This window comes from Acomys russatus, chromosome 21 (assembly GCF_903995435.1).
Source record: "Acomys russatus chromosome 21, mAcoRus1.1, whole genome shotgun sequence".
In the NCBI taxonomy this organism is placed as follows: Eukaryota; Metazoa; Chordata; class Mammalia; order Rodentia; family Muridae; genus Acomys; species Acomys russatus.
The window spans coordinates 6,974,311-7,000,558 of NC_067157.1; the positions used below are offsets into that span (position 1 = coordinate 6,974,311).

Sequence of the window (26,248 nt, forward strand, 5' to 3'; positions counted from 1 at the left end):
ATTTTTGTTTCACCAAAGATGACCTGTAATTACAGAGTGCCCATTTGACCTCCAATAATCTGAACAAGATGAATGTATTCCTCCATTCCCAGCACATTCTCAGGTCAGACGAATATATCACAAAACAAAAGACGGCCAGGTGGTAGTGTGCATACCTTTAATCATCCCAGCTCTCAGAGGCAGAGGCAGAGGCAGGTGCATCTCTGAGTTTGAGGGCAGCCTGGTCTATAGAGAAAGTTCCAGGACAGTCAAGGCTGTCAAAAAACAAACAAACAAAAAACAAAAAGCAAAAACAAACAAACAAAAAACCAAAACCAAAAAACCACACACAACAAAACCGGGCATGGTGGCACATGCCTTTAATCCCAGCACTCTGGGAGGCAGAGGCAGGTAGATCACCGTGAGGACAGCCTGGTCTGGAAATCAAGTCTAGGAGACAGCCAAGGCTACAAAGAAAAACACTCTCCAAAAAACAAAAACAATAACAACAACAACAAAACAAAAAACCACAGCCGAACAAACACAACAAAGAAGAAAACACAGAGGAACAGAACTCGTATTTTGAACAAATCTGTCATCATGCTGTGTACAAATGGCCTGAGTTGTTCCAAATATGAACATGTTTGACTTTTCTCCCATTGTATCCAAAGATTTTATCCTATTATTTGAATTATGCTGGCACAAGCAACAGGGAACCCAACTGCTCTCAGAACTAAGCACCAACAGTATGGTAAGAAGTGATCTGGCAATTTCTGATATGAGCCACATGAACTAAGTTTTTGAAAATTAGAAGATAGGTTATCTGAAAAATACACTTTTAAGTCAACCTACTGTAGAAAGATGACCATTAAGTTATTGATGGGCCAGCAAGAATTGGTTAAGTGGTTGAGGGCGCTTGCTGACAAGACTGACAACCTGAGTTCGATTCCTGGGACCTAGTAGGTGTAAGGAGAGACCTCCGCCCATATGCTGTGGCATGCATGTGTGCTCCACTCCCCATAAGGAAGAAAGAAAAAAAAAAGTCAGTCTCTCAATGTGAAACCTTATTCTTAGCATAATCCACTTGGTTTCCCTGAGTGGGGAAATCATAACAGGGTGGCCAGGGACACTCATATGGGAACCACTCTGTGTATCGTTATCACACGCCACTGTGGCTTATGCTGAGTTCCAGCAGGTGACCAGAGGTCAGAGCTGAGGTCACCTAGGTGATGAGTAACTGACTGTGCTCTGAACTCCTTCCTGGTCAGCAATGCCAAGACATAACTTTTTTTTCCGCCTGAGAGGGAGCCACTTGCTGAGACTTGGAGCCCTGTTCTCTATTATCCCTAGAAACTTACAGTGTGAAGACGAGGGAAATCCGGATCTTGTTCTATAAATATTTCACTTCAAATTTCTAGGAATGACGACATACTCACTTGAGTTTTTAGTAAGCCATGAGACTTAAATGTTAAAATTAAAATTAGGTATTTTAGCCAGCACTAACTAACTCCTGAGTTTACTCTTTATCTGGTCCCTGGCTGTTGGCTCACTTGGCTTTACAGTGCTTGTTTACGGTGTTCCTGAGGGCGGCTGGCAGTGGCTTGGCAGGGGTTCCCTCGTTAATCTGGAAGTGGAGGTCAGGAACTCCGAAGTTCCCCAGGAATTCCTTACCCCAGAGTCACCTGTAAAGTCAGCAATGGTCACCCTTCTGACCACACCTCACATGCCCTCCCTGGCACCTGATCCCTCTGCTCAGTGACGCTCTCTTTAGTCTGTCAAAACACCAAAGGGGAAAATCCCCACAGCCAGCAGACGAATAAACACTCGTAATTCGAACAATCATACTCAGACCAATGTCTAACAAAAACACAAGTGAGTGGAGTTTCCTTATGTAACTGAGGCCTCGCTATTTTCCCTGCCTTTCCTAAAGGGCACTGTGCCCTGCGAGCCCGTTGTTTTCTACTTGCCCCTACTTTGCTGTGATTGGCTCACAATGGCTTTTCTTTCATCATTGTGCTTACCGGCTCTATTCTAGGGTTATCTGCTCTTTGGCCAGCTTTACCTTATCTTGTGAATAAATCTGCTGTAAAGTCAGTGACAGTCACAAATGGGGGAGGAGAGAGAGAGGAGGCAAGGGGCTCCAACAGCATCACACTTGAGTCATCACACAGTTTTCATAAGAAAACATTCATTTTTATTATAGAATCTAAAACCGTTATCTTATGATGTCGTCTTTTAGCATACTCAGATGGGCAGACATTCACCGAGGACAGCAAGCTGGCTCACACTGTGGGAGTCTCAAGCAGCCGTCAGCAGAGCGCAGCAAACTTCCCTTACTGTGGGAGAGTTCCAGAACCCTCTGGATGTTTTTGGTAATGATAAGGGAAGGCTGCTGCAGTCTAGAGACAGGTCAGCTTCAGGCTTTAACGACTGGCTGCCAGGGGACCTCAATGACATACCAGTCCAGGAGCCGAGAGAAAAAAAAAAAAAATGGAAAGGAACAGGAGATTCGAAATATGCAAAATCGTTGTAGACAGATACTCGGCATATGATTTGACAGGTTTACAGTGACCAAGAGAACAGCAAAGACAGTATTATTTCTATCTTTAGTGTACAGAAGACAGATTTTCAAGTCGCAGAAATCCTGAGACAAGTTGCCCTATGCCCTGCACCCTTGCTGTGCCAGTGAGAAGTGGGACCACAGAATAAAAAGTGGTTTACTGTGTGAGATTCAGAAGGTCCTTGAAAGTGACAAACTGTATGGTATTAATGACAAAACATAGTTAGAGGCTTTATTTAAAAATCTCTCACTGCTCATTATCAAAGTTACAGGATTGTTTGCATACCAATAGGCTGACTGTAAACAGGAAGTTCTCATTAAGGAAAGATGGGTTTACTGTAATTTGATCTTTTACAAAAAATTACTGCAAGTTATTAATAACAGAATTTCTCTTTTACTTTCTTAAGTCTAATTCTCTTGAAGATTCAACCACTGTTTCCACTCTCCTGACTAAGGTTCAACCATGGTCACCTTAGGAAATACCCCACTTATTTGTTAATCAGAAATACAAACTGTGGCACATATCCATTCTTTCATCGAGCAAAGGCTTCGGTTGCACTGGAGTTCACGAGAAGACAAGAGGCTCCACTGGTCTCGTCGTGTCTCAGTGGAGCAAAGCTGCAGTGTGCAGTCAGCCCTGCCCAGTGCCCTATCTCTCGTGGAATCTTCCTCCTCCTCCTCCTCGGCTCGCAGCGGCCACGGGTGTCTGCTGCTTCCACCGCAGCTGACTGAAGCAAGGGTGGCATGCTCCGCTAAGTCCTCTGGCAGGCGGCTCCATCCAGGAGGGCCACTCTTCAATCTGTTGCTTGGGGGACAACACTGATGTGAAGAAAATTATCTGGGTAGCTCAGGTGCTCGCTCAGCCACTGCAGAGGGGTTTCCAGCATCGGCTCAATTCCGTGAATCATCACCTGGTTCTTCTTTCCTCCCTCTGTTCCAAGAAAGAAATCCAACAGTGATCAATGGAAAGGAAAACCACAAAGAAAAGATATTCTGTTGTCTTTTCAGATTCCTCAGTGAAGTAAATGGATTTCAAACTTGTATGATCCCCTCAACAGGAAGTGAAGACCAGGAGAAAGTTTAAATGTTGCCAAATGTCTCATCCTAAACAGAAACCGGTGGCTGCAATGAATTCTGATCAAACTTCTGCTGCTGTACGAAAGCATTTGTTCTTTCTTAATTACTGTGCTTGACCAAGATTGACGTTAGTGAAACTATCCTGAAGCAAACAGCAGGGTGAACCCATTGACCAAAATATTCTAGGGACTCATTTAAAACCACTACAGAAGGCTGTGACAAATGATAAGGCTGTGGAAGCCACACCCTTGAACACAGAATGCAGACCATGGCTGGGAGTGACCCAGAGTGTGAGCAGAGTCTGAGAGGATGTCTCACAGCTGCAGCAGCTCTGCTGGGCATCAGGACGGGCTCAGGTGCACCCTAACGTGCTGGAAGGAAGAGGAACACAGGCGAAGCAGTGATCACAGAGGACCAATGATCTGAGCTGAAGCGCCTGTCTTAAGAGTCATGAAACCTGATGGGTTTTTGCTAATACCAACTGCTACTTAAATTAGTACTACCGGGCCTGCTGCAGGACTCAATAGATTAAAAACCTGATGGTATGAGCTTTACACCTGACACCCACATGGTAAATGAGAGAACCCAGTCAGCCAAGTTGCCTTCTGACCATGGTACATGGGCAACCACCCCTACACTATAAAAATCTAAAGGGCGCTGCAATTAACACCTTTAAATTTAAATGTTATTAACACTTAAAGAAAGGGGGGAAAAAAACCTAATGTAAGAAACACTTCCCTACCAAACAAAACAAAACCTACCCCAACCCAAACAAAAATTGATCAAAAAAGAAAAGTAGGGAGTATTTGTTACCCTTCAGTACAGCTCCTTAATAATGTCTTCAAAATCACTGATAACGGCAGCCCCTCAGGAACTTGAAAACAAAAGACAACATTGGGGCCAAATTTTCTGATGGGACAGGAGCACTCCAGATGCTTTTTTTGCTCTATTCCAAGTGTTCCTCAGTCCCCACTGCTCTAGGGTCCATGAGAGCCTGGCTGGTCAGTTCCCACTGCTCTAGGGTCCAGGAGGGCCTGGCTGGTCAGACCCCACTGCTCTGGGGTCCAGGTGGATCTGGCTGGTCAGTCCCCACCGCTCTAAGGTCAGCCTTCCAACAGAGGCAGTAGGGAAGGTGAGCAGGAGGACATCAAGAGAGGACACAGAAACACTACAGTCAAAAGAATGCTCACGTGAGAAATCTGGTAAGCACGCTACAATTCCTAAGACAACCAAACAAAGCTTCCCCACATCCCTGTCACAGTTCAGCACAACTCTGGGGAAAGACCGCTGCCTTAGGACCCCAGAACCTAAAATCTGCCTCTCCTGCTTTCCTTTCCCTCCCATCTTAAACAAACAAGCCAGCTGCTTCTAAGGCTTAGTTAATGTCCGTGTGTCTGAGTGAGAATCTGTGTGTAGTGCTCACAGAGGCAGATGAGGGTGCTGGATGTTCTGGATGGGGTGCTCGGAAGGAGCAGCGTCCTAAGAGCTGAGCCATCCCTCCAGTGCCTCTAGCCATCTTTGCTGCGTCTATTACAAATGCTTTTAAACAGCTGTAATCACAGCATTAATACAATGACCCGCTTCAGAATACTGCTGGGAACACTAAACACCGAAGATGAAGCTGTACACAGAACATGGAAGATTTAAGAACCAGCGTACGACGAGGAACACTTAAGTTCTGTACCATGACTCATCCTTCTAAGTTCTAGACTGCCAAGGCTTGACTATATTAAATCCTTCTTAGAATGTACACATTTCCAGTATGGTTTCTCTTAATATTCTTATTATATATTTCTTTGAGCTATTTTAATATTCTCAGAATTTCCACCTACTTAGAACTGAGTCAAAAACCGAAAGCGTGGTGAGAGTAAAAGTTCCTGCTGTGTACAGGTTCTGCAGCCAGTCATCTTTCTTCTGAGACAGTAAAAACTCACAAGTCACCACTCAGTTCGCAACACAGTTCCTAAAGCAGCATTCAAATATGAGAGTGAATACCCTGAGAGTGCCCATCCACTGACTCACGTGTGCTTAAGAAGGTAGGTGTCCAACACAACACATGGAGTTGGAGTCACATGTGCAAGCTGCGACATCAGAACCGTCCCAACTCTGCATGCCATTGCGGCACTGGGGGGCAAGCATTGGCTCTCCAGCTTGCAGTTGGGGTCACTCTTTGTTCTTGTGTGAGTTTGTTCTAAATTTGACTGACTAGGTTGGACCTACCTCTCCATGCCTCTCATTAGAACAGCCGAAGCTGTGAGATATGACCAGGCATGGGGGCTTGTGTCTGTGATCGGAGCGCATGGGAGGCAGAGCCAAGAGAAGAGCTCTGAACACATTTCCAGTAAGGTTCTCTTAATACTCCTAGCCTGCAGACTAAGACCCTACCTCAAAACAAAGAAACAGAAAACCACAACAAGACAAAGATGTAAAACATTTTGTCATAGCATGCACCGATCCAAACACTTCACTAGTATTTATCCTTTTGTTTGCTTTCTAGTTTCTCTCCAAAAGTGACCGAAAACAGAGGATTCTTGGGGTGGGTCATGATTTCCCTTGTGACTGTAACCAAAGCTCCTGTTGTTCATGGATGTCCCTAGCAACTAGCATGGTACTGACATGACACACTGTGACTATGGAATGTGGGTTTTACAGCTGCAGGTGGGGTGGGCTGGCAAAGTGCCTTTAGAAGAGGGTCTGATGGCCGCCACGCCTGCCATCGTGCTGTGTGTGACTGCAGAACCGCTGCAGGTATGAGGAAAGGTTAAAGGCCGCCCCAGCTAGACTGCGGGACTCATGGACTGCGCCTGCAGGGCAACTGGCACAGAACTAAGGGCATGGAGTATGCTCAAACCCTGGAAGGCTCACATTTAAGACTTAAAAATCTCATCCTGAAAACAGAAGGTAAGGGACAAAACGCTCTCTCTCTCTCTCTCTCTCTCTCTCTCTCTCTCTCTCTCTCTCTCTCTCTCTCTCAGGATAGAGCCCCAAGGTTACAGGTGGTCAGTCACATGAGCTTCTCCCCTACTCTCATTTCCCATGCAAACACAGCACTGCCAGCATCCTAGTCCCAATGACATGGATTCATCCTCAAGACTCCTCCCACTGCCCAACGTTTACTAGTCCCTGTTTCACATGAACTGAATGGAGAGCTCCATCTATTCCACCAAAGACCGTCTTAGGCTCATTGTTACTCTGGGGAAAGGAGATTCCCCTTCTCCCCAAAGGACTCGGAGCCGGATCTCTGGGCGTGACTGCCAGCTAGGCACCCACAGTGGAACCGACTGGGTTGCCACTTGTCTAGCTGCTCTGAGGCAGCTGCTGGATTCATCCAGTCAGCTTGGACACCCTCCGCCATTAAGACAGCAGTTTAACCAAAGGGCTGCAACTCTGCAGTGTCACCATGACTTTGGAACTCCGAGTTTCTGCTGCCACCTGGTAATAGGAACCTCCCTAAAAAGAGCTAACTGTAACAAGGTGGAAACTCTTTTCCACATTCCCAGTGAGAAGAGAAGTCTTGTCGTATGGACTTAGTTCTCTGCTCCAGCCGTTCCTAAAGAAAGCAGAACCTGGGACTCCAAGTTTCATCCATTTCTGTCTGGAAGCTGACTGCGGTAGGACTTCCACTTGGAGTAGCACATGCTTCTGGCAGCACCCAGTACCGGGAAATACGGGACTGCAATAAATAACAAGTGTGCATGTTCTCACTTTAATTTAAGCTTCCGTAAAAAACAAGAAAGCATCGCTGGGTGATCTACCTACACTAGAAAAAGGAGTACTAATTAATTAAGTCATATTTTCCCCTAACACGAGAAAGGAAGCCCTCAATGAGCTTTCTAAACTGAACATGTTTGGTAGACATGCCTGTTTCCAAATGAGACTCTAGACTTCATACCTGAAATTGGAAACATCACTCCAACAGATGACTCAGGACTGCACTGCACACCTCTCCCACTTGCGATGTGGCTTTCTGTTTGCTGGTCAATACAAGACTAACACTGGGTTTGCAAGGCAAGCACTATCACCAAGCTTCAGCCCAGCCCCCCCTGGTGTCTCTGAAACAGTCTGTGGAGTGCTGTCCTCTGCTGCGGCATGACCGGCTCTGGGAACTGTCGGCAGCAGTGAGGACTGAAAGGTCTTTACAGGACTGGGCCATTAGCCATGGAGCTGGGGAGGGGGTTGCTAGGCAGTGCACCTCTCACTCCCGTCCCACTGGCTCACCAAGCTAGACTTGGAATCCTTTCTTACATCTGTCCCCGGTCCTATCTGAGATGAGCAGGAGGCAGCTGTCTCCCCAGGAAAAGCTCACAGAACAGGAGCTTTACACGAGACAAACATGTAAGCCAGACATCAGGAGCCGTTGCGAGCATTCATAGGCCACTTTTTGCAGGGTGACTCTGGTTCAGCCATACACACAATTTCCATTTATGACGTGAATTTTCTAAAGAATATATTTAGCAAAATTTAAAAATGATATCAAACTGTTAGGTAGTCTACAGTTAAATTTATCGACAGTCCACATGTTTTTGTTCCCAGTCTGCAGCTTAGTCCAGTCCAGTCTCAGGCTGTGTAGCCAAGGTGAAGATGGAGGTACCAGCAAGTGGTGTGAGCCTTCATCTGATTTCCCAGATAGCGAAAGGGCGGGAGAGAAGGTCCACAGCCACAGCCTTGCAAAGGCTCTCACCCCAACAACGCTGCAGAGGAACCTTCCAAGTCAGGGATCTGGGGAACATGTTAACCACAGGAAGGGTTCCCATGGGGCCCCGGGTTTTCACGCTCCAATCCCCTAAATCTGCACCAGGGTTTAGATGTCCAATTTTGAAAACCAGACAGTATTATTTTGTAAGGGGTCCACACAGTAAAAGTCACTATCTACCTTAAAGTGAACAGTGTTATTTTCTTTTTTCTGTTCTTCTGGTTTTCTGTGTAGCCTTGGCTGCCCTGGACTTGCTTGTAGACCAGGCTGGCCTCAAATTCACAGCAATTCACCTGCCTCTGCCTCCCTGAGTGCTGGGATTATAGGTGTGTGCCACTGCACCTCGCTATATGAAAATGGTAGAAGTACACAGAAACAAATAAAATAAAAAAAAATTTAAAAAAAAGGAAAAATCCTATTGGCTAAGTTGCTAATGAAAAGTACAGGCTTAAAACAATGGTAATATCTGATGCCTAATATAAAAATGTTGTCAGCATACAGATTTATATACTACAAATATAAATGCACACAACACTATAAATAGACATAAAGGAGAGAGGCCAATCATGTAGACAGGGCTACTAACAGACACACTGGAAGTTCAAACACTTGCATTCCCACCCTGAGAATGAATGAGCAACTGTGTTCCTTTGAGATTTCCTTATATAGGAAGCAAAGGTGTCAGAGTCACAGTTGACAACCTGATCCCCGCAGCAGCAGCAGCAGCAGCAGCAGCAGCAGCAGCAGCAGCAGCAGCAAAGTTAACAGAAAACAAACACATCAGCTGACCCCCTCTAGGCCTCTGCAGGGAAGCCTGTTTTTCCACCTGTTTTTCTTCACATTTCTGAGGAGGCCCGCATGGTAACGCAGCGAAGGCTGATATGTGACTGAGACTTATTCCAAGTCCTGCCTGGTTCTCGGAACCCAATATCACTTCTCATATAACGAGGGTCTCAGACTGCAAACCTCTAGTCCAGAAAATCCTAACAGACCTTCCCGTTCTAGGCAGTTTCTCACTCTTGCACGAAATCCTTCCTTCAGATGTCAGCCATCAGCACTCACTAGCTTTGAATCCTTAGTTGACTTTGCCAGTCTCCAGTTCCTCATCTTAGAGATTGAATCAAGGCTCATCTCTAGGGCTGCAGCCCAGGAGAGTCTGTAGAGGGCTTGGGCACGGCAGCTAGTCAATAATGTTAACTCATTTCTCCACCTTTCTCGGGGCATGAAAAATATCAGAGAACTGAGTCTGGCCACAGAGGTTGCTTGTGTGCACAACGCCTTAGGTTTATCCCAGCAGTTACGTAAGTCAGATGTGGCAGCACACGCCCGCAATCCCAGGGACTTGGGGCGGGGGGCCGGGGGGGGAACTAAAAGAATCAGAAAGTCAAGATGGCGCCACAAAGTTGAGGCCAGGCAGGGTGGGGAGCCAGTGAGAGGGCATGGAGAGAAAGGGGTCAGGAGAAGGGACGGCTACGCTCTAAGGTATGGTAATAGCCCAACCTTTGGCACTAGATATTCCTCACGATATGTAAGATAGCTTGGGTTTAATTACGTGCCCACCAGCCAGAAGGCTGTAAGAACTTACTCTCTAATCACTCAGTGGCACTGTTGGGGGTGGGGGTGGGGCGGGACAGCAAAATCCCAGACTCAGTATTATACAAATTAAATGACACTCAAAAAATTCAAAAGCCATAAAAATATATTCAACATAAAAATCCAGTGAAACACCTCACTTAAAATTCAAAGGAAACCTAACTTAATATGATTATGTTGTTTGAAAGACTTTTAGATTCTTTTTAGGAAGATAAAACAGTGGGAAAGTGGTGGCACACCCAGCAGGAGTTCAGGCCAGCCAGGGGTACAAAGAGAAACCAAGTCTCACAACAACAACAACAACAACAACAACAACAACAACAACAACAACAAAACAACAAACACCTTCACTCCCAAAACAAAACAAAAGAAAACCCAATCAAACAAAACAATCTCACTGCTGTGAAGCTTTGCTCATTCTCCTCACACTGCTGCTGGAGAGCCAGTCCTCAGGCTCACGCCCACAGCTACAAGGCGCCTAACTGTGGGCTTTAATACACGTTGCCTGGGCTTCTAGGGACATCCTGCAGTCTCTTTCTAACTGAAGATACAACTGAAATCTCTTAGTTTAAAAACAAGGAAGTGATGACAAAGGAACAAAGGCATGCATGAGAACGTTTCAATCGAATTAATCTTTTTTGAGGTTCACACATCTTATTATGGAAGAACAGACCAAATGGACTGACATCTAATTTAACCACTGCGGCTTCAGGGCTCTTTTATGAAGAACAAATTTTCTGAAAATCATTTAATAATTCTAAGAAAGTTTTAAGACCAATAAAGAGACAAACTTTTTGATTACCACCAACTAGTTTGAACAAATTTTCTCTACCTGACAAATTCCCCAACCTCGGCTATCTTCATGAATAAAATGTGGACCGAGCGAATCGCCTGGCTTGAGAAAGCCCAGGCTGAAGTCTGCAGCGCATACATCATGCCTTGACTCAGCGGCAGTGGTAACAGCCAGAGAGGTCAGGTCAGAGGGGGTTAAAGCAAGCCAGGATATGGCCGGAGGAATACATCAAACACTGATCTTAAAAGGGCAATTAATCTTCCACAGAAATGCTTCCTGGGGAGTGAGAGCTCCATCTTAAGAGCACACTATATGCTGTAGTGGTAAAACTGAGCATGCACAAGCACAGGGCTTTTATCCCGTGATCACAAACAGAGGGAGAGTGCTGTTTATCAGAGAGCCACAAGCCTTTTACAGCTCTCCATTAACGTCTTCCGGGCCTACGCTCACTCAGTGCCCGTCTAATGAGCCACTCACAGTCCATGCATCTTTTTCCAGGTATAAACTATCTACTGTGCGTGTGCATGTGTGTGTGTGTGTGTGTGTGTGTGTGTAGAAAAATACAATTTTATTTCTAAAATATTTCCAAATCCTTGGCTCTTTAGATAGTATCATCAACTTCTAAATATGTGCATTCTCTTGACTTTTGCTTATAGCCATTGTATTTCTTAGTAAGAAGGATATAAACCAAAAATTTAAATTTTAAATTAGCCTAAGAATGGAAACTGCAGCTAGTGTTTAGATCATTTAAGTATAAGTAAACTGATTAAGAGCCTCCTGACCATACATTTTTAAAAAAGATGCACTTTACAAAATGGAGATTTTAAAATATTTTCTTTCAAAACGTTATTACTGTCGGTGCACTTTGTGAGCATGAGTGCATGCACCAAGGTGCACACATGGCAGCAGGAGGGTAACTGGAATTACTTTTCTTTCCACTCTGGGTTCTGAACTCATCACCAGGCACCTTTACCTATGAGCCTCTTCTTCATCCTCAAGCCACTGGCTGTGTTTGCATAAGATGGCCAAGCAGCCTGAGCTCACCGTCCACAGAACAGCTGCACTGTGCAGCAGGCTGAGGACCACAGAACTCCTTGGCTTCACTGAACTGTGTGCATGTATCACTCCATTTTCTAGTGCCCTCAACAGAGTAAATGTTGTGCAAGTTATTCCTTCTACTTTTAGAAAGGCCAGGTTAACTCACTTAGTTTCTTGAGATTAAGTTAAAAATAATTAAGGAGAGGAAATCAGAGGCATCTTTTTTTTGGATCTAGCATTACCTCATCTCCATTAGTAGAAAAAGAACATAACCATTCCAGCTCTTCGATTTTAGAAAAGACATATGCCAAGGGATGAAGCTCTGAAGAGGTTCTGCATCAGCAAGGCTAGCAGCAGTGCCTGCGCGCTGGACGAAGCACGAGGATGAAGGGGCGGAGAACAGCGATGCAAACTTACATAATAAACCATAACTACCGACTTTAGGCTGGACCTTATCGATGATTACATTTAAAATGCTTTTAGACTTCCCACTATAGACAGCATTTCTTCCATAAAAAAACAAATGCAATCAAGAATAAAGAACAATAAATAGCAAGGCAAGGGTCCACTACAGGAGGCGATTCACTTTTCCAAGAATTACTACAATAGTGAAGGGCAAACACTCCATTAGTACTTGAGAGCATCGGCAATCGACTTCTGAGCCTCGCTAGTATGTCTTGGCAAGTTGTATGATACCAAAGCCTGCTATAGGGGACGCAGTGATGGTAGAGAAGCTACAGTCAAACTCGCTTCTTCTTTCCTTCCTTCCAGAAACTCTGCCATTTCCTTCCTTCCTTCCTTCTTCCTTCCTTCCTTTCTTTCTTCTTATGTAGATGAGTGCTTTATCTGCATGAACACCTGCAGGCCAGAAGAGGGCATCAGATCCCAGGATAGATGGTTGTGAACCACCATGTGGTTGCTGGGAATTGAACTTGGGACCTCTGGAAGAGCAGTGTTCTTAACCATTGAGGCATCTCCCCAGCCCAATTCTGGCGTTTCAATCCTGTCCAGAAGCTAGTTCCTAAGAAAAGTCAATCAGTGGCTTGGAAGTCTTGCCATAAGTGAAGTTATAATTGGCCTTTATAAATTTCCCATGGATTTTTGTTTATAAAAATATATTAACAAATCTGTACAAAAGAAAACCCAGGCTAATGGTAAAATCCTGGAAAGAAAAGTAGAAGACCATGAAGTCTCACGTGAGAAAAGGTTGTTTCACTACATTCTACAAGGAGACTGTAACAGGAAACTTATTTATTTCATAAGAAACGCAGATCCAATAAGTTTTTGATGGTTGCCCAATTCAAATGGCAGGAGGGCACAGAGACACATGCATTATAAAACCATTCCCTCATTCTTCAACACTCCTCTGAGGGTGGAGGGGGTGTAGTTCTGACAAGCGGTCACACATTCAATGCTAACTCCTCTGGGAGCAGCGGCTCTGCTGCAGAAACAGCTCACACGCAGGCAACTTTAACCCCTGGCAACACCTGAAGGATCTGCCGCCAGCGTTTCTGTCACCCACCCCAGCTCCCGTGGCTGAAAACACTGCATCACACCAAAGAGAATTCACTATACAGAAACCATGTAGAACAAGGAAAAATATGATTTTTTTTAAACTTCTGTGGTTTCTCATAAAGTGTGTTAAAAATAAGATAATTGCCAGGCATGGTGGCACACACCTGTCTTTAATCTCAGCATCTGTGAGGCAGAGGCAATTGAATTCTTGAGTTACAGGCTAGCCTGTCTACACACCAAGTTTAGACCAGCTAGGACTGATACATGGTAATACACTCTCTCCCTGCCCCCTCTCTTCCTCTCTCTCTCTCTGACACACACACACACACACACACACACACACACACACACACACACACACACCACACCACACCACACCCAAACAAAATAATGTTGGAGTTAGATCCCAAACAGAACGGGCAGGGTCTTCTATGCTACATATTGCACAAAGGCAGCTGGGGAGGGTTCCACAGTGGGCACATGGAATGTGTGACTTGACCCCTTCTCTGTCCAGCTGTTCACTTCTATACATATTCATCAAGACTCACTCCCTACTCTCTCCTCAGAACTGACATGTTCAGTCTGGAGCTTCCACAGCTGTACAATCTTCCTGTCCATTCCCACTGGACCAAATCTTTCTCCAGGGAACACTACACAGTATCTTTCGTATCTTAGAGCAACGAGACAACACACATATACAACACAAAGAAAATGAATGACAGAAATAAAATTTATGACATCACATGGAACTGAGAAGTTATAGTTGTCAAGGAAGGATATTAAGGAGTAAATAAGCGCAAAGAAAGTTGGGCGGACATGGAAAGGGAAAGTAGACACTACTGAACTAGTCACCCCTCCAGAGAGCTGCAGGACACTAGTACTAAACTGCATGGACTTTGGTCTTTCATTACACCTGTGCTGCCCGTGTAACTCCAAATATAAAGCCAGGGGAAATAGCCCAGCACAGAGAACTAGTCAATGACACCTTGAAGGAAATTTATAAAAACAAGAATGGATGTTTGTCAGTCTAGACAGGAAGCCACTGAAGAGAGTCCTTAAGAACTGTGGCAGGGATAGCTGATGGCTTCTGGCAGGGAGCGGGGGGTGGGGGGGGCACACGCAGGGGGCCGGGGGGTGCACACAGGGAGGGGGCGCACGCAGGGAGCTGGGGGGCGGCTCCGTTATCTTTAAGCAGCTGGCCACTGGGAGTTGACCATGGAGTACATGGTGACACAAACTGGACTTGATATATTTCTTTCCTTTTTCATTTTTTGAGAGGAAGGCACAAGAGCTGTCGTGGTGGGTGGACCTGAGAGGACTGGGATGTTGAGTGTGATAGGGGTGCATTGTGTAAAATTCGCAAATAAGAAATGAAAATATGTTGAAAAAAAATGAAGACTTGCTACAACTATGTACCTTGCCAGGTTTCTATAATTATACTGGTACACTGGGAAATAAAGTATGACTCAGGAAGGTTTATAGGCATCTTATATTCTCCTAAATAAAAATTAAGCATATGATTTTTTATTTTAAAAATATTAACATTAAGTTTATTTATCAGGCGTATTAGAAGACAACTTTTGGGAGCTATTCTCTCCTTCCACCGTGGGTCCCAGGGACTGAGGTCGGGTTGGAAATCTGGTGGCAGGTGCCCAGCCACTCTGAACCACTGGGCTGGGCCTGGTTGCTGATGCTGACACTGTAGTGTACTGAAAGAGGAAGGTATAGGACTTTGGGCCTAGAACAGAAGCGCAGCTCTCTGAGTCATTCCACTGAAACCACAGACAACATGTACCTGTGCTCACCTTTGGTTTGCTTCCTGTTCTTTCTATCTTGGCTAATTCCCCTAGCTACATACAGATCAGAAGGAAAAGAACACAAACAGCTCACTGCAATACTCCAATGACCCCAAGTTCACTGCCATAATGCAGCACATTCTACTGTCATGATGAAATAGGACTGGATTCCTCCACGCCCAAATCACTTCTCCCAGGGAGGAACAGGCAATGTGGCGCATGGGTCTGTGCGTACTTTCTTTTTTTATCATGTGATGACAGCTAGTTCTTAGCCACACACACCCAAACTTCAAGTCTTTCACTTTCAGCTTGAGTGCAGGTGTGCCAAAATGCTCCACTCCGACAGTACAGGTATCCTTAACTGCACGGCACAGTGCAGTGCTCAGAGCCCTGGAGTTCTCAACACTCTCCACAGACTTTAAACAATAACGTTTCCTTTTTTCTCAAGATAAATATGAAATGAAGAGGCAACTCCCCGGCACGCACTGTAACCTGCGTCCTATCACTGAAGCTCAAGTCCTCCCATCAACCAGGGTGCTGGCTGGTTTGGGGAGGAGAAGCCTGCCAGTATCTCATAGCACCTGAGACAGTCTGAAGCAGACCTGCAGGGGAAAGGTTTCTGTTATTTTTATTTTTATTACCATATGGTGTTTGTCTGCATGCTATGTCTGGGCACTACATTGAGCTGCCACCATGTGGGTGCCAGGACTTGAACTCAGGTGCTCTGGACAGCAGCCAGTGCTCGGAGCTTCTAAGCCCCCTCTCTGGCGCCTGGTGGGTTAGGGGTAGAATGGGAAAGTCTGCCACTCACCCACAGCACCTGGCAGAGGCCCAGGCAGACCGTGGGCTGCAGTCCGAGTGGCTCTCCTCATGCCTCTCCTTGTCAGCAGCAAAGGCATGCTGTACATCCTCTAGCAAAGAGCATGCAAGTAGGGCCTGCATCAGGAAGGACAAAGAAGCTCTGCCAGAACATTACAGATTTCCTCACTATCCTCACTCACACAAGGCCACGAGAATCTTGTATGCGTCACTGTGGCCTGGGTGGAGGATGGCAAAAGTGAACACAAAAATGCTCCGATAAAGGGTGACAGACTTTCTTGGACTGGCTCGATGTCCACAGTCACCACTTTAGTGCATTTGACAGGGTACTGTCAAATGCCAACACAACAAAGAAACAGAGCAGCTAGGATTCCTAGGGTCGCACTGAATTAAGTCAAGAGAACAGAGTAAAAAATTCAGAATGAATTTAGGAAAAACCACACATTTCAGAACGCCTCTAGACTAAGGTTCTGTTTAAGGACTGTGGTGTACCATGAATGTGGGTACTTGCAGTGGCCAGAAGAAGGTACAGAATCTCTGGAAATGTAGTTAGAAAACACAGTACTGAGAACAAAGACAGTCCTCTGCAGAGTCGGAGTAAGTGCTCCTGAGCCCTGCGCAGCACTCCAGCCCAAAGACTAAGATTTTTAACAAAATAAAACAACAACAAACCCAGAAAATGAAAGCAATGGCCACCACAGTTAAGTAGCATGGTGGCACCACAGCTAAGTAGCATGGTGGCCCAGCAGGTGAAAATGATTGCCACAGAAGCTTGACAAGCTGACTTTGATCCCTGGAGTCCACAGCAGTAGGAGAGAACTGTTTCCTCAAAGTTGTCCTCTAACTTGACATGAATTATGTGAACTCCAGCTCTTGTGATTGCTCCCCTATCCCCATGTGAGAGAAGAGAGAGGGAGGGAGGGAGGGAGGGAGGGAGGGAGAGAGGGAGAGAGGGAGGGAGAGAGGGAAGGAAGGAGGGAAGGAAGGGGGAGGGAGAGAGGAAAAGAGGGAGGAAGGGAGAGGGAGGGAGGGAAGGAGAGAGGGAGAGAGGGAGGGAGGGAAGGAGGAAGGAAAAGAAGCGGGGAGGGAAGGAATTCTTAACTTCATTCCCCAACTAAATAGCCAGGAGATACAGGAATGTCTGAAAACTGCAAAGACTGGGCTAACTGAAGGCAAAGGCTCACCCTACACACCCCCGCACAAGTGCCAGGGCTTCCGACTACCCTCCATTCCTCACCTGTAAACTTCCTCAGCCTCACCTCACAGCAAGAAACAGGCAACCAGGAAGTAAAGGAACTCAAACAGCAAGGCAGCAAAAGAAACCTCAATTTCAAATCCTATTTCTTGGATTAAAAAGAACTCTTAAGTTACTCTAATAAACAGAGCACAAGTGTACCAAGGGAAAGCCCTTATGTCCTGCAGCCAACAGAGGCAAGACTGGGTTTTAATGTAATGTTCTCACACTCAATAATCAAGGATCCTAGAGGGCCATATAAAGAAACTTAAAATGACTTATTTTTGGAAAAAGATTATGGCCAAGTATGGTAGTGCATGCCTGTGAGCCCAGCACTCAGGAAGCTGAGAGACAGGAGGAGTTGTCGCCTTTTACATGGTGCCTTGTAGGCCAGCTGAGGCTACAGTGAGACCAGGTCAAGGAAAGGAATTGTTTAAAACAAAAAACTGAACACAATTAGGACACAGTTGAACTTCAAATTTCACTGACTCTTAATTGATAAAAGTCTTTAAAACGTACTACAAGGTACTCAAAAATAGAAACATTTAGTGCAAAGAGATTAGCATCTGAAAGCCAGATACTGTGGACAGCCCTGGGACTACAGGGCTTAATTTAAAACAAGGAAATACGCATGGGAAAATGTGACTCTGCCTCCAAAGGGGACCCAAGACAGAGAGTGTTCTGAGTTCTTTCATTATTTTATAAATGTATATTCATACTTACATTATATATGTGTGTGTGTGTATGTGTGTGTATATATATATATATATATATATATATATATATATATATATATATATATATATATATAAATAAATCAATCAATCTACTGGAAGACATTAAAAAAATCTAAACACAACCCATTACAAACTGAATAGAACTCCATCAGGGCTAAAACCATTTACTTTTCATAGATTTGGGGGGGAGGGATCTACAGAGAAAGTTTTTCCCAAATATATAAATATTTCTCAAAACAGAGTAATAGGAAAGTGATGAAAATGAGGGCCAGCTCCTCAAACACTTGCAAGCGGACTTAAGGGCATGGGAACAGGAGCTGCCACCCGCCCACCGCCCTCAGCGTCCTCCGACACCAGACATACAGTCCTCTTTACACAAACGCACACAGCGGGCACAGTCAGCAGCAGGAAAATTCAGATTAGGGAAACACAAAGTCTAATCACTGTGAGGTGTTAATACACAACCATTAGGATCACTATAAAACATGTCAGCGATGGGGAGAAACCAGTCTTCCTGTGTCACATTAGAAAAAAAAAAAACCTCAGCTTACTGTTGGTCTCAGTCATTGCACCCTGAGGAATCTACCTAAGAAATATGAAACCGTGTTCCCAGAAAAATCCATGCCAGTGCTCACGCTGAATTAATCCTAAAAGTAAAAACCTGGAAATAATCCACATGCTTATCAATAGGTGAACAGGCAGCTCAAATGTGGCATGCCCACATCAGTAGTAGTATTACTCATCCAGAAAAAGAAGCTACTTAGACTTGTTTTTTAAAAAGTAAAAAAACATTGTCATGTTGCAAGTCTACTTACTGTATTAATTCAATTTACATGAACTATGTTAAGAGGCAAATCCTAGAAAGCAGCCCCGCGGTTGCTATGACTAGCATTCAGCTCCAAGTGTGTAGAAGGCAACAGTCTGAGGAGACAAAAATGTTCTATTTCAAGTTATGAGAACAGCTATATAGCTCTGCAGAGTTTATTTTAAAAAGCTGCTGAGATATCAAAAATATTAAATGGAAGGAAGCCTTCAATGTGAGGTAAGACTGTAAAACAGCAAAGAGAGACAGCCATGCGATAGCTTAGTGTTACTTCAAGCGCGGTTATCATAAATAATATGATTTGGGGTACGCCTTACACCACAACCCAGGAATTCAAACTGTCAGTACCTCTCCTAGGGGGACAAGGCTTAGAGGAGCTCAGGAAAGGCAGTTTCACAGTAGGACCTCATAAAGCATACTTAGAACCTCTAAAACCAGTAACTCTTGTCTGAGTTCAGTGATTCTGTGCTGTGGGTCACAATCTCTTTTTTTTAACCCCCTCTGATTTGGTCCTGTTCGCCCCTACCCCTCCTCCCAATACTCTGATTCTAATTCTATTTCTTAGGAAACCACTTCCTCAGATTATTTCATAAGAAACTTTTGAAGTATTGCTTTCACATTTAATAATTCCTTACCTCCTTCCTACCAGGTCAAAAAGACCAAGGCTGCTCAGTGTTAATGAACATGGTCAAAGACCACTGAAAAGTCCTCTTAAAAACGCAGCAATAATGAGCCTGTAATGGACCACAGGGCTGAGCTGGCCGCCTAGTTAGAAAAGCAGCAACAGGACACCTGCACACACGTCCACATCCATGTGCCCATGCGCACACTCAGAGCAGCTCTTGGGTGGAAATCTGAAATGCCCACCCTGCTTTTAGCACTGATGTAACAGCACATGTGAAAAACTCCACAGCTGACCACACGTGACAGCCCACATAAAAATGTAGGCGCACTAAAAATACCATGGAAATCACCTTTAGGCTGTGCGTATAGGTATAGGTAGGTGGATAGGTATGCATGCACAAATTTGGTGTTTAAGCATGCGTTCTATCCCCAAAATAATTCATTGCATGTATGCAAATATTTCAGCTTCTGAAAGAAATGTGAAATAACTTTTGTGCCAATCATCTCAAATACACATTCATGTATGCTGATTTTCAAAACAGAAATTCATTAGAATAGTCCTTACTAAACCTCAGAGTACAAGAAGTGTATTTTATTTTGTCAAACTGAATTGCCTTCTTGTTTTGTTACAAATGTTTTACAAATGTTACAAAAGATTTTTTCCCCCTTAAAAGGTAAGAAAAACTATTCCTAAAATATACCCATGTAGAATACTCATTTCACGTCAGCAACCGAAGGTTTGGAAGAGAACATGACTGCAATGCATTGTGGTTGCTAAGTACCTTACCTTCAGGGGCCACTGCAGAAGGACAGACTTCTCTGAGGAGATCTCCAAGTGTGTGCAGCTGTCCATCTGCGGCCACAGGACGGAACAGCTTCTGAATGAAGGGTCGTTCAGTGGTGGTCTATTTGAAAAAAGAAACAAAAAAAACAACAGTCCAAGCAAGTAAGACACAGATCACAAACATGAACCCGGCATTAGTGTCTTCTAATGTAGCCTGACCATAAATACACATAATAATCCTAAGTATCACTGATGCGATATCAGCGGGACGTGGGGGGGTGGGGGTGGGGGTTGCTAACATCGTAAGTGCCCATAAATCAGATTCATGCAGTAAGGAATGTTGGACACTCTTAAGTGATATGATACAATCACCAAATACAGAAATGAACATGGCTGACTACTGCGCTAAAAAGGAAGATTTTAAAAGGTCTGGAGAGATGGCTCAAGGGTTAAGAGCACTGGCTGCTCTTGCAAAGGACCAGGGTTTGGTTCACAGCACCCACATAGCTCACAACCACCTGCCACTCTTATTCCAAGAGACTGAACACCTTTTCTGGCATCCATGGGTACCAGGCATGCAAGTGGTGTTCACACATACACACAGGCAAAACACTCACACCCTTTTTTTTTTAAATCTTTAAAAAGAAGCTTTCAAGTGAGTTTATTGTAAGAGAGTTAGGAGTTAAGTGGAGCAACAGCCATCTGATAACAATGCATTCACAGCAAGCGCCCATGGTTTGATAGAGATAAGGGTTTCAGTGCCAGGTGTGGGATACCTCGCTGCAAGTTATTGGTCAAGTAGGCCCCAGAGACCACGCAAAAAACTCAGGCTAATGCCACTGCTCCTGGTTGCTCACCATAACTAGATATGGCGGTCATATTCCTAAAGACACCACACACTTTGGTTGCAGGACATAGAGAAATCAATTTGGAACTGACCTGAAAATTCCTCCCTGCTTGCTAGTTTTCATAGTGCTGGAAGGTGCTACACAGGCCACTGGGGGAGAAAAACCATCAATAGTATTACCCAGTGGTGGTCCCTGCTTGCAACATCACTGACCTGCCAGACAAGACATGCCCAGATGTTGAAATACTGGCGTGACCCTTATGGGGGTGGGGGTGGGTGCCATGTGCTTTCTAACAGGACCCGAGGCCTCCTTTACAGGTAGGAGATCAAGCCTGACTGTAAACGTGGTCAAACCCCCTGGTTGGGGAGGCTGCCAGCCCTAGTGGAGAACCCACCATTGTTGTTTTGCTAGGCCGTCACACTGTTGGACTGGTTTCAACACATTTCTATTTCCACCTATGGAGAAGTGCTGCTCTAAACTGTGGTGCAAGAAGCTCCTTGCAGTAGGCAGTGATACAGAGATGCACAGCTGGTCAAAGCACAGGCTTAAGTGCTGAGTGCTCATTCCTAAATAGGATGCCTGTATCATCATCTTATCCCAAGGCTCGGAGAGCTCCCAGCAGTGGGGTGGGGTGGGGAATTAAGGGCCAGACAATGCAGAGGAGTGCTGCGAAATGCTGTCCTCTGGACATGACATGGCTGTGGTTACAGTGCAGATGGGGGAGGGGCTCAGTAGGGCCCATCCAGAGCTGAGGAGCTGACAGCTGTTGGCTGATAGCAAAATTATTATTCTTGAGGTGTGTGGTAGGCTGCCCTGCCTCAGTATGTGCATATAGGCAGTATTAACTGGACTGAGTGAATATTAACTGGGCAGAGTGAGTTTCTTGAAGAAGAAGAAGAAGAAGAAGAAGAAGAAGAAGAAGAAGAAGAAGAAGAGGAGGAGGAGGAGGAGGAGGAGGAGGAGGAGGAGGAGGAGGAGGAGGAGGAGGAGGAGGAGGAGGAGGAGGAAGAGGAGGAAAATAAAAGGAAAAGGAGACATGGAGGGAAACAGAGAAATACTGGGATTTGGATTGGGTATGACCAAGGTAACTGCATTTATATGAAATTGTTCAAGAATAAGCAATAAGATCCTTCAAAAACAAATATCTGAAATAAAAGAACCCCAGTAACTCCTGCAGTACAAAGGGAACTTCTTGAAGGAGGCCACTGTGAGAGGGTGAGGGCACGGGGCAACAGGCAAGGCATCTGAGAGCACTGAATTCTTACTAAGGCTTGACAAAGAATCAGGATATCAGTACAACAGAACTCACTCCTAATAGAGCACTCTACCCACTGTTAAGAGTGTTTTCTTTTCCTCAAAGACCATAGCTCAGGAGCTCTGTAACCAAGTAGCCCAGGCCGGCCTGGAACTTACCATGCTACCTCGACTCAACCTCCTAAGTGCTGGGATTGAGCTGGCTAGCAACACCAGCTCAACATCCCCATCTCCTTTGTCTGTTGTTAGAAGACTGTGCCAAGAACAAATTCAGAGAATAAAAAATATTTTTCAGCTGTCAGCCATGTTATTTGTTTTGTTTTTTCGAGACAAAGTTTCTCTGTGTATCCCTGGCTGTCCTGCTTCACTCTGTAGAGCAGGCTGGCCTCGAACTCACAGCGATCTGCCTGCCTCTGCCTCCCGAGTGCTGGGATTAAAGGCATATGACACCATGCTCGGCTGTTAGTTCATTTTATAATGTTTAGTTTTAATTTTAAGCCTCCTGGTATGAAAAAAAAATCACAAAAAGTCTAAGAACAAAAATGCCTAACTTAAGAATATAACTTTAAACACCTACTCAAAAAGATAAACCTTTAGGAAAAAAGTATATTAGTAGCTTTTAATCAGAAGAAGCTCTCAGTTTTTTTTTGAAATAGCTATTACTTTAAGAACTAATAGAAACTAAAACATGAGAAAAATGTGTCAACGTGAGCAACTCAGAAAGCTGTATGTGAACAGTGTAGCTGAGAAATTGTGGCAATCACAAAAGCAAACTGTACAAGATAAAAGCTCAGCAACATGCATCAGAAATAATTTGGTGCCCTTCACTAACTGGCTCACACAGGGGTTTACAATTTTACTGGGTTTTTTTTTTTTCAAGTCTATAGTTTAGTACATACATTAAACACACACACACACACACACACACACCAACCTGTCGTGTGCAAGTGGCTAACTGTGGAGGCCCAGAGGAAAAGAAATGGAAAGGGACTAAGGCAGTCACTTAAAATCGCCACCACCCACTTATGGCTGTCTGTCCTCCAGGTCACCAAGAGGCTTTTAAGACTATTTACGTAAAGGAAGTAAAGTGCTGAAAGACACCTTTTCTCCAGGCTACTGAGAGCAGCACAGGACGCCTAGGTAGGGGTGAGCTGAGGGTAGGCGGCAGGGGCAGGGTGGGGTGGTAGAGGTGTGCAAGGGCAGCAATGCATTCCCAACTAGGAGAGGCAAGCAGAACACACTAGCTGGAGTGCAAGTAGCAACGACACAGCCAACTCTAGGGCGCTCGCTTGGCACTCATTCCTAATTAGCAGCAGAAACATGAGGTAGCTGAGTTATAATAAAATTACTTAACAACAGGCTAAACAGGAAAAGCCAAAGAGACATGGTTACACGTTAGAAAAGATATTCTAATTCCACTATGGAAAAAAATGTCCTGTTATTTATTTATTTTTTTTAGAATAGCTCCTGCTTTCACTCTCCCAGTAACAATAAAGGCCAAACTTTGCACAACAACACATCTTAACTCAATGCCATAAAGTGGTGACCAATAGTTCTGCAAAGGAAAGTGCTGTTTGCATCTATCACAGACAAAACACCAAAGAAAAAGCCAAGCAGAGCCGAGCACTGCATCAGTGTTGACAGGACAACTCTAGCTTGTTTCAGTCCATTTACTAGACCTACTCTAGTATTAGAAATTAGAAAACATATAGACCATGTAAGAATCACATTCACACAAACCAAGTCTGAGTTTTGGGCATTTATACAGCAAAAACCTCAAGGTACTGTCACAGACTGATGTGTTAAAGAGCTAGTGGGCAGCTGTCATTTATTTTAGAAGCATGGACACCATGACCCAACTTCTCTGAAAGTAACTACATACAAACACACACGGCTGTGTACAAAAAAGGGTAAAACACTCCACCCTGCGGAAAAGCTCAAGCAGGAAAGTAAACGATTAAAAATAGCTTCAGGAAGTCCCTGAAACTGAGCAGATTCAATAGGCCTCTCCCTGCCACAGCAAACAATACAAGCTGAGCTACTAAGACTTTCATACAAGCTGAGCTGCAAAGATGACTCAGAAAAAATTAGCTGCCTGGAAGGGGGTTCAGACCAACTGAGGCACAAAGCATACTCTATGACCTGCTAAGCTGCCTGCAGCCTGCACAGTGTTTCCAGGTTCTCGGCTTTTGTGAACGGTCATTCATGCTGGGTCAGGCTGGTGATGTTGCTGTCCTTGAGTCACTCCTGTTCCTGTTAAGTAACCCCTCATCTATACTCCTATAAATAACTTCAACCTCACTGGTTCACGAACTTGGACTCTGGAGGTGTCCATACTTTGGTCTGTTATTGGATCCCTACCTGGGGTGAGTAGATGTGTGTGTTATGTCTCCCCAGGAAAAGTCTTGTCACACAACAATAATTCACAGGACAGCAAAACTTAGAAACAGCTTTAACTCAAAGGTAAGTGAGAACAGCGTCTTAGACAGACTTCTACTTTGAGACTTCTCTTCGGCATAGCCTAATGATGACAGGGGCTTGATTTACTGAAGTCTGGGCAGAATTTCCTAACAGTAGTCTCCCTAAAGGTTTAGCATCTCTCAGGAATTAGAGTAACTATGCTTTAAATTAAAAACCCTTAAAACAAAAAACAAAACCTGCGAGCATGCCCAATTCTGCACAAATGATACATAGGCCACCAAATCTCCTTGCTAGTAGTGAATTTTTTTCCTACTTCACTGAAAGACTCTATAGTAGACCAGACAACTGCTATTCTATTCATAATCATAAGGGCATCACAAAGGCTGGGAAGAACAGCATTGCAGCCGGGCGTGGTGGCGCATGCCTTTAATCCCAGCACTCGGGAGGCAGAGGCAGGCGGATCACTGTGAGTTCGAGGCCAGCCTGGTCTACAAAGTGAGTCCAGGATGGCCAAGGCTACACAGAGAAACCCTGTCTTGAAAAACCAAAAAAAAAAAAAAAAAAAAAGAACAGCATTGCAAAGGACAGTAATGTTTCCTCTTTTTAAAACAGCTTCAAGACTGCTTGTAACAAAAGCACAGGTGGGGCTGGAGAGATGGCTCAGCGGATAAGAGCACTGACTACTCTTCCAGAGGTCCTGAGTTCAACTCTCAGCAACCACATGGTGGCTCACAACCATCTATAATGTGATCTGATGTGCACTGTATACATAATAAATAAATCTTAAAAAACAAACAAACAAACAGAAGCACGGGTGGCAAAACAGGGAGAGCTGTCCAAGCAGGACCGAGGCTGAAGTCTAGGATCTCTAGAGGATTACACTAGGAATCTTCATTAAAGACCTGTCGTGTACTTAGTAGGACATGTATTATGCTAATACGCTCCTACATGGATAGCATGCATGTAAGTAACTGTAACAGCAGTAAGTGACGTGACAGAAGAAACACCAACTAGATGCTGTGAGAAAATACCATAAGGCAAGGGCAAAACATTTCCCTCAGAGGCCCAGGTCACACTCAGCTCAGTGATGAAATGCTCATCTGCCATGACCAGGCTGAGTCTTTAGGACCATTAGACTAAAGTAAAGCAAGTTAAGTTCCAAGAGTGAGAGACACACCTCTACATGAAGTAACAGCAGGAACTGCACAGCACACTGAATGCAAACTTTTAAAGCACATCATTTCAAAAGAGGATGAAAACCAAGGTGACATATATAAGGCTGGCAAACTTCCAATTTAAAACAGAAAGAGATGATCACATTTCCTCTTTCATGGGGACCTGGAATAAGAGTACTTGTTAGAAATTATTGGATAACAAAACCCAGTCAAGGATGGAGCCCAACCTCCTAACATAAAATGCTGTCCCTAAGTGAAATCCAACACTGGGCGTCCATTTCTCAATGTGATAAGCTGGGAAATGTTATCTGTGCAAAATTATTTTGATATAATAAGACAGAAAATACCTGAAGCGTAAAATAAATATGAAGCAGGTGGTAACAAAGGCTAACCCTCTTCACTTCTGACTTTTAAAGCACTATTAAATAAAAGGAACCGGAGTTGTTACAGAACCAATTACAGAGAGAAACAAAAGTAATTAACAT

The 26,248-nt window shown here is 44.5% G+C and overlaps 1 protein-coding gene across 3 annotated transcripts in view; it reads right to left on the bottom strand.

Annotated features, from left to right (window-relative positions):
- Positions 1-3,208: 3,208 nt before the first annotated feature.
- Atg5 (autophagy related 5) overlaps positions 3,209-26,248 on the bottom strand; it is a 94,489-nt gene continuing 71,449 nt past the window's right edge. For all 3 annotated transcript variants that reach the window (XM_051164045.1, XM_051164044.1, XM_051164046.1), the window contains 2 exons: positions 20,069-20,186; positions 3,209-3,470 (listed from right to left, as the gene is read on the bottom strand). In XM_051164045.1, the coding sequence (XP_051020002.1) occupies positions 3,447-3,470; positions 20,069-20,186 (142 nt within the window). In that variant the 3' untranslated portion in view covers positions 3,209-3,446. The remainder of the gene's footprint in view (positions 3,471-20,068; positions 20,187-26,248) is intronic.